Source organism: Bipolaris sorokiniana (genome assembly GCF_000338995.1).
Source record: "Bipolaris sorokiniana ND90Pr unplaced genomic scaffold COCSAscaffold_15, whole genome shotgun sequence".
Taxonomy (NCBI): Eukaryota; Fungi; Ascomycota; class Dothideomycetes; order Pleosporales; family Pleosporaceae; genus Bipolaris; species Bipolaris sorokiniana.
The window spans coordinates 392,217-400,246 of record NW_006911909.1 but is presented as its reverse complement, the minus strand read 5'-3'; the positions used below and the strand labels follow the sequence as shown (position 1 = coordinate 400,246).

Below are 8,030 nucleotides of genomic sequence, written 5' to 3'. Positions count from 1 at the left end.
GCAATTAATCAGCTTAAGAAGGGGGCTGAGGTAATGATGCTCTCGGCTGAGCTTATGCGCGATCGGATAGCCAGCCTTGAGAAGGCGAACGAAGCCGCAACAAAACGTAGACAGCGTAAGAAGAAGCGGATACAGAAGCAAGGAGTGCTAACAAAGGGAGCTGGAGAAGATCTACTCGCTCAGCGCGAGGCTGATCAGCAGATTGCTTATGAAGAGCGTCAAGGAGGAGAGCGATCAGGTGTCAACCGCCAGGCTCTAGCGCGGTGTAGCAGGTGTAGAGAGACTGGCCATAATTCGCGTACATGTAAGAAAGATGCTTTAGATAGTGTTTAATCCACTATCTTAATATATATAAATTTTATTTAGTTGTGGTAAAACTGTACACGTAAAGAGGTGCGCAAAGTTGGTGGGGTGGCCCGCTCGCTTGTATGGCCCGCTCGCTTGTAAAACACGTTAGTCTATTAAATAGATTAGTCTTGTCAAACCCTCCTTAAGCACGCCAACTCCACTGCATCGCCAGACAAGCCTCACGGAACACTAACGTAATACTCACCTGCCTTAGTGCGGACTAGGATAGAGAAGTATAGACCCATACCCCGTGTAACAGTTGCGTGGCTAGTAGGCGCTAACCTGCTTAGCGCCGTACGCAGCTAGCAGCTTATCAGCTATATCACGCACAGCAGCGTAGGTAGGCGAAAATCTACGTAGATCGAGATCAAGTATATAATCCACTATCACCTCCTCTTCTAGCTTAGTAAGCTTCTTTGAATTGGGCTGGCAATCGCGCCGGGCAGACATGCCAGCGCGTCAGCGGCGGAGCGTCGCTTCAGATACGTTATAGACTGCAGTAGCAGAACGATTACTTTAAATTTATTTAGTATTAATACATAAGATAGTAAGTTGAATATCTGCTTCATTTAACTGTAATTAAGTAATCTGACGTGGAGCCATTTTGGGTTAAGAGATGGGAGGTGTGCAAAGTTGGTGGGGTGCGTCACTCGCTTGTACGCGTCACTCGCTTGTAAACTACGTTAGAAGTTGTTAAACCTTTTCTTATTATTGCTCTAAGCACGCCACTCCACTGTATCGCCAGACAAACTCTCGCCCTAGGTCTAGATGCATTGAATAAATGCTGGTTTTGACCTACAACTGAATGTAGAAAAACCCCACTTACCTATAAGACGCTAAAATACCATAGAGTTTTATATGACTTCTGGAAGGCCAAGAGAGAGGCTGTAACACACTATGGTTTTCAACTATGGGAGAGACTGAAGAAGATGGGAAGGAGCTGGCGGTATGGCTGCGCAAAGCTGATAAAGTCGTACCAAAAGAACGGTTTCGTAAGACAGTTCACTGCTTCCAGAATAGATATTAATAGGTAGCAGAGTCGTGGCCAAACAGATTATAATATGTAAAAACAAAACGAGGAGCAACGTACGAAGAAACCTTTTCGCCGACGCCGATATCATGCAAGTTAGTCAAGTAGTAGGTAGTACTAAGAGTGCTAGTGACTAACAGATGGAGCTAAGCAACAACGTGCTACAATTAATAATAAACTTAAGCGCATCCAAACTATACAATACATTATGTAATATAGATTGATTGTTTAGATCTGCTAGAGATCCGGCCTATGTAGTATCTACGTTAGTACATACCTAGAAAGCACTGCCCCATTAGCGGTAACTTCTCTATATACAGAGAAATCTTCTATAAGCTAAGGATATCCTGTGTTACAAGGGGTTGGGTGCTGATACTTCTCTAGGCTCGATCCGGGTTAGAGCGAGTAGGGAAAGGTGTATAGCCCCGTGCTTCGGTATTGGTGAAGAACATGCTAAGGCTTCATAGAATCACGGCAGATAAATCAAACACCCTATCTAGCATTCTAGCGTTGAAAGACATACGGCTGGTTGTGGAGCCTGGCCAGCGTGTTGCTATCTGTGGTCGTTCTAGTAGGTATATGCGAACTCCAAGAATATTAGTCTTTTTTCTGCAAGTGGCAAAAGCTGAATTAAGATTTGTTTCACAAGTTAGCGGGAAGTCGTCCCTGATACTGCTTCTACTGGGCTTACTCGAGCCGTTACCAAGCACGAGCTCCAATTCCATCTTTATTGATGGACTCGAAGCACTTACTGTCAAACAAGCTGTGTTACCAGAACGTATTATCACTGTTTCTCAAGACCCTATCTTTCTTCCACCCAGAACATCATGGCAGGAAAACCTAGATCTACTCGGGACCTGGACGGCGACAGAAATACATTCAGTTCTGGAAGACATGAACCTTTGGCCTTTGGTCAATAGTCAAGGCGGACTAGAAGCAGCTGTGAAACCTGGGGAACTCAGCCCGGATCAGAAACAGCTATTTAGCGTTGCTCGAGCGGCTTTGAGAAAGATTGCAAAGGACAGAGAGCTACAATTGACTGATACAGTCGAAGTGCCATCCACCACTCAATCGCATCCTGAAACTAATGTACAGGAACGTAAAGAAATCAGGTCGCACAGTCATACAGTGGAAGGCAATTCCGAACCATACTACTCGTCTCAGCCTAAGCCATCCAACCACTCGTCTTGCGACAGCTCGAGGCGACGTACTAGGGGGTATTTTACCACTAGATGAATTCGATTCATCTATGGATTGGGAAACGGAAAAACAAATTTTGGATATTACATAGCTTTTATTTCTTGAATACACAGTCATTGCGATCACGCAGAGTCTAGTAAGTTTTGTAAAGAATCGAGATAGCGAAAAAGATAGAGAGGCAGATGCGTATGGAGAAGGGTTCTTCAATCGCATGATTGTCTTAGATTCAGGCGAGATAGTTGGGGACGGTCATCCGAAAACTCTCCTAAAGACAACTGACTCGAAATTCCGGGCCCTGTGTGAGGCTGCCGCAAGGGGGGATGTCAACACCTAAAGGTCTACTACTACCACCTGCTACGATCATTTACCTAACAAACCAATGTAAAAAGGCTTGCTATTTGCTATATTTCATCTAGATGGTTTATATGATGACGGAGTAATATATTCTATATCCATTAATGTAACAACCTTGTAGAAACCGCATTAAAAACAATCGCAGCGTTAACGCGCGACATACTAACCACGATGGCCCTTAAGAAGGGTAAAATAGAAGTGTTTAGATTTTTCAAGTCATAAGAATGATCCAATTACCTCCAGCTTATAATAACAGCATTTGCAACTATCCGATGCACGCTCGAAGTTATTAGGGTCGTGTAGGCCTAAGTGTGAGTTACAATAAGCAACTTACTTAAAAGATTTGTTTCAGTTCTTCATTCAAACAAAAGCCATAACTGTCTCTCAACCTATTATGTACTATTACTACTTGTATGCTTCATGCATATTTTGAAACAATGTGCAAAATAATTATTTGATTCTGACCCTGTTGATGAGCTGCTGAATAGTTATATGATGCAACAGAAGATTTTTTGAGATTTTTTATAGCGGTCCTTCTGCAAACTGTTGCAATATACGTGCCCTTAATGACTTTCCTATCTTATTATACTGTATAGCATCTACAAAGATAATCTAGCAACGGTTAATGTCAGTCCGTGATCAATAGCACTGATGATGGTAGGAAAGACATGTGCTTACCTTTCTAGGGACTTTAAGACCTGATAGCTTAGATCTCATAAGCTGCTTTAAATCTTTCTCGGTGTTTTCGCCTTTCTCGCAATCAGAGTGGAGCTTGACAGCTAGACCTGATATCATAGTAAGCTTTCTTAAGCGCAGAATGCTGTTCTTTGTCTCTACAAAATGAAAGGTCAAAATACATACCAATTTCTTCTCCATACATAACACGAGTGATGCGAAAACATACGGCATCCAGAACTAGCTCGTGCGATAAAGCTGCATGTTCAATTTCGCTGGGTCCTATCTTCACACCTCCTTTGTTTATTACTTCCTTCAGCCTCCCCACAAGTGTGAGCTGGCCTGAGGGTCGATAGTTCCTAGATTACCAGTGCGAAAATAACCGTTGGGAAGGAATGCGTCGGCGTTTGCTTGAGGATTGTCGATGTAACCAGCCATCACGTTCTTACCACGTACGCAGACCTCCCCTATGACATTCGACTCTTTGGTCATTTTGAAGTTGGTGTTTTCTTCTGCTTGTGACAAACCTTCATCATCGGTTTCGCCGTCCGGCAAATTGCTGGACACAAGTATGATCACGTTGCAGCATCCGCAGTCGGATAGTGGCTTCTTTGCCTTTCTCCCGCACATTTCTTGTCAAAATGGCTACAAAAGATTGCTGGACCTGTTTCTGTCATACCGTAGACTTCCAACAACGGTATGCCTAATGCCGTCACTGCTTCGTACAAGTCTGGTGTCATCTCGCTAACCCCCAGACCTTAGAAACCTCAGTTTAGGAGGTATGGAAGTGCGAGGAAATCTTAAAAATAATAGACAAAAGGTAGGAACGACGTGAAACCAGGTGATATCGTAAGGGAGTCGACTAGAAATAGACGCCTATTGAATCAGCAGCGCCAACACTATCAACGTTGGTCCTGGTCAACCCGCACAGGTCCTCCATCGTGACTTGGGAAATTATCCACATTACCATTTGCTCGGTCCGGATAGCCCTGAGACACAATTCACACTCTTTATTATAACCGTCGTTTTTACTAACGCTAATAGTGCGTCTCGAATAATCCCTGGTAGTCAGAAGTGGCCCTTCGACAGGAAATGGAGCACTGATCAAACGATCCTAAGTGAGATAGAGGCTGATAACTGCTTGCTATTTGGAGGTAAAGTAGTTCATAGCACTGGCGCCAACACGACGGATTACGAGCGTGGATGTGTTGCATTTACCTATTGTGCAAACCACCTGACGCCGGAGGAAGCGCATCTGCATATTTTAAAAGTTAATGTTGTAAGAGAACTGTCCGAGCGCGCGCAGCGTAGCTTAGGGTTTCGCTCCCAGTATCCATGGTGGGCTCCAGGTCTGTGGATGGACAGTTACAATGAAGTGGCAATACGACTTGGGCTAGAAGATTTCTAAATAAGCTACAACCATTTAGCCTTTTACGATGAATATGTATCGTATCATTATTCTACTAGAAGATTCAAAAATTGTGCAGCTAATTTGTGTTTAGAAAGTGGTTCCTTTCATTTTGCAAAAGATAATTAACAGCACCACCTTACCAAACGTTAGTGCGACGAAGGTTTGGGCAAGAAACGCTTCTACAATTCGAACAATTCCCTGAAGAACTAAGGTAATAGAAAAAATATAGTTTGTACGATTCATGGATAACGTTTGAATAAATAAGAAAATGATACTAAGCAGCGTCTATGTTACTGGAATCCCAAATCCTGTGACAATCTATCATATTTACTATAAGAACTTTTTTGATATTATGCTACACTCAAGACCTGTAAAGCAGTACTACGAATCTGTTCTGATATGCCTTGGAGTTTTCTACCTATCAGTCTCTCTGCAGCATCAACATCGTAATTGACATGGTACCACTCGTAAGAACCTTTGCCTCCGAAGACTCCATTTTCCATTTTCCATAATTCTTCCGGAAACTCTTTTTGAATAATCTCCCTGACCTCATCTGGTTGGAAAGGGGTTCCCAATAGGCAAGATCGATGAGTTCCAGCATTGTATGGGAATTGTGCATCTTTGCTATGATTTAACGCTCGTACGTGGGCCTGGGCAACATCATCGACATGGCAGGAGACAGCCTCGATGCGAAGGGAGCCCCACGATTGTTTCATGAGTGCGAGACCAATGCCAAAAACATTACTACCATCCAATATATCTTCGGGAGATTGAGCAAGTCCCTTGGGGCCAAAAACATAGGTTGGCATGATGCTGACAATGTCAAAGTGCAGACTATCGGCTTTGGAGACGAAGACGTCTGTAGCATTCAATGCCGCCGTCTTGGCCGCAACATAGGCTTCTTCGCCATCATGCATCTTCTGATCAAGAGAATAGTCTGACTGACGATCGCTAGGCAAGACACGCGTGCCGGTTGCCAATGGAGAGTTATAATTGACGATTGCGGAATTGGAAGAAGTGATAACTACTCGATAAACGGAGGGGGTGTTTTGCGCGGCCTCTAAGATGTTTGAGGTACCCTTAACAGCTGGGTCGATTAGCTCCTTTTGTAAATCCTGGAATTTTCCACGATTGATTGGACTAGCAGAATGTATCACGTAGACAACATCCCGCATGGCAGAGTCGAAGGCGCCTGGTACCGTGATGTCGGGAACCTCTACAAAGGATAGCTCTGGTGCCATAGAAGAGCTTAGAATTTCTTTCACTGCTTCTGAGGACAAAATCGAACTCGATTTGCTCATAGTACGAAGAACAACCCGGACGTTGTAGCCCGCTTGGAGCGCTTCGACAAGTACAGCAAAGCCAACATGGCCAGTAGCGCCGGTAAGAAGAAGGAGACTGCTTTTGTTGCTCATGTTCAGGTTCATGTAATGAAATGGAAAAGTCGAAAAGGACGGACTGGTGAAAATTTAATCGGGTCGCTGTGTAAGATAAGAAGACGTATTGTAGTGTTGAGAGTGGCGAGTTTCTCTCGGTATTACTAGTCAGACTTTGGTAGGTCGGTATTACAAAGAGGACTTCCGAAGCTTTCGGATAACGTATTTAGACAAGCACCTAGATATTCTGCAACAAGGCATGTCCGTTGCGTCCGCTCGTCAAAACCGAAACTCTATTACATTAACATCGAACGTTCCAAGGGAGTGGCCATCCAATACCCTCAGTTGCTAATCATGTTTAACAACAAAGGTTAAATGACCACGCGATGATAAGCTATTTAACCGCGCGGTAAGCGGAGGTCTCTACCTAGCGTAGACGCTAACTATATCTATGTTATTTTACTTTAGTATGGCAAAATAATAAAATATAGAAGTGAAGATAGAGATAAAGAGGTAAAAAGGAGAGAATATCTGTCAGAATATGAGCATGTTTTGGGTGGTTGACAGAATCCGGGTGCTGACTAGAGCACCCGGATTCTGTGATCAGTCAGCGCGCACGATCCACCGCGATCTAACTCAGGGGATCAGGGCAGATCAGAATAGAACTGTCAGATTAGATGGGTCTTCAATTATGGGGTGAAAAGGAGGTGATTGTTGCTATCTCCGGAGGTGTCGCCTTGTGGCTGTTTCTCTTCTTTTCTTTTTCTTTCTTGGCCTTACGCATGAGCCTTAGACAAAGCCATATTTCTGACAACTATAGCCTTGGCGTAAGGCCAGCCACATGATCGCTACCCCGCGGCGATCTCTGTCATCCCAAGTGGTTCCTCAACCTTTTGTAGTCAGCGTCCGATAAGAGGATCCTACCTCTTGTTACAGAGGGGTGACACAAATAAAACGTAATAAGAAAAGTTATAGTTTTTAAACTATTATAACTTTAGATCTAGACTAGACAAGACTTAACGGGTTAGTGCTCTGAAAAGCTACGATCTATAAGATTTAGCAGAATAACTAGCTTTTTGCTTAGTCAGCAGTTTAAAGATAACGTGCGGGATCAGTAAGCTGGGCAGATCAGTAAGCTGGGCACCCCACCAAACTTCACCCAACGCTCTACACAACCACTACAATGCCGCGACAACAACGTTCTATACAGACTTCTCGTGAAGGCAGAATAAGCCTTGCTATCGCATCTTATCGTAATAATCCAAAACAATCTATTCGTGCTCTCGCAAAAGCCTTTGATATACCACAATCTACACTACACACGCGTATCCATGGTGTCCAGCCACGATCAGAGACAGCCTCTGTCAACCGCAAGCTATCGCCCATTGAAGAGCAGTCTCTCGTGCAGTGGATCCTAGACCTTAACCGACGCGGTTTTCCGCCTCATATCATTGACGTGCGACGGATGGCAGACGCTCTACTCGCCGCGCGTGGCCAAAATCCACCTCCAGCACCTATTGGCAAGAAGTGGGTGTCGCGCTTTATCCAGAACCAGCCAGAGCTCCAGACAAAGTGGACTAGAAAGTTTAGTAGCCAGCGCGGCTCTCTCTGAAGATCCTGTCGCAATCGCAGCTTT

At 44.2% G+C, this 8,030-nt stretch overlaps 5 protein-coding genes across 5 annotated transcripts; 3 read left to right on the top strand and 2 right to left on the bottom strand.

Annotated features, from left to right (window-relative positions):
* On the top strand, positions 1–333 carry COCSADRAFT_346366 (uncharacterized protein; the record flags this gene model as incomplete). The annotated part of the gene is made up of 1 exon (XM_007706046.1): positions 1–333. A coding segment is annotated over one exon (333 nt), but the record flags the coding sequence as incomplete, so codon positions are not given.
* A 1,549-nt stretch (positions 334–1,882) lies between these two features.
* COCSADRAFT_72727 (uncharacterized protein) lies at positions 1,883–2,386 on the top strand (the record flags this gene model as incomplete). Its single annotated transcript, XM_007706045.1, has 2 exons — positions 1,883–1,949; positions 2,028–2,386. Coding segments are annotated over 2 exons (426 nt in total), but the record flags the coding sequence as incomplete, so codon positions are not given.
* Positions 2,387–3,454: 1,068 nt separating this feature from the next.
* COCSADRAFT_30021 (uncharacterized protein) lies at positions 3,455–4,237 on the bottom strand (the record flags this gene model as incomplete). Its single annotated transcript, XM_007705838.1, has 4 exons — positions 3,455–3,544; positions 3,611–3,717; positions 3,794–3,949; positions 3,976–4,237. 4 exons carry the CDS (start codon positions 4,235–4,237, stop codon positions 3,455–3,457), a joined length of 615 nt encoding a protein of 204 aa, XP_007704028.1.
* Positions 4,238–4,490: 253 nt separating this feature from the next.
* On the top strand, positions 4,491–5,015 carry COCSADRAFT_99612 (uncharacterized protein; the record flags this gene model as incomplete). Its single annotated transcript, XM_007706044.1, has 1 exon — positions 4,491–5,015. A coding segment is annotated over one exon (525 nt), but the record flags the coding sequence as incomplete, so codon positions are not given.
* Positions 5,016–5,262: 247 nt separating this feature from the next.
* On the bottom strand, positions 5,263–6,433 carry COCSADRAFT_203022 (uncharacterized protein; the record flags this gene model as incomplete). Its single annotated transcript, XM_007706043.1, has 1 exon — positions 5,263–6,433. One exon carries the CDS (start codon positions 6,431–6,433, stop codon positions 5,369–5,371), a length of 1,065 nt encoding a protein of 354 aa, XP_007704233.1. The 3' UTR covers positions 5,263–5,368.
* Between the last annotated feature and the right edge of the window lie 1,597 nt (positions 6,434–8,030).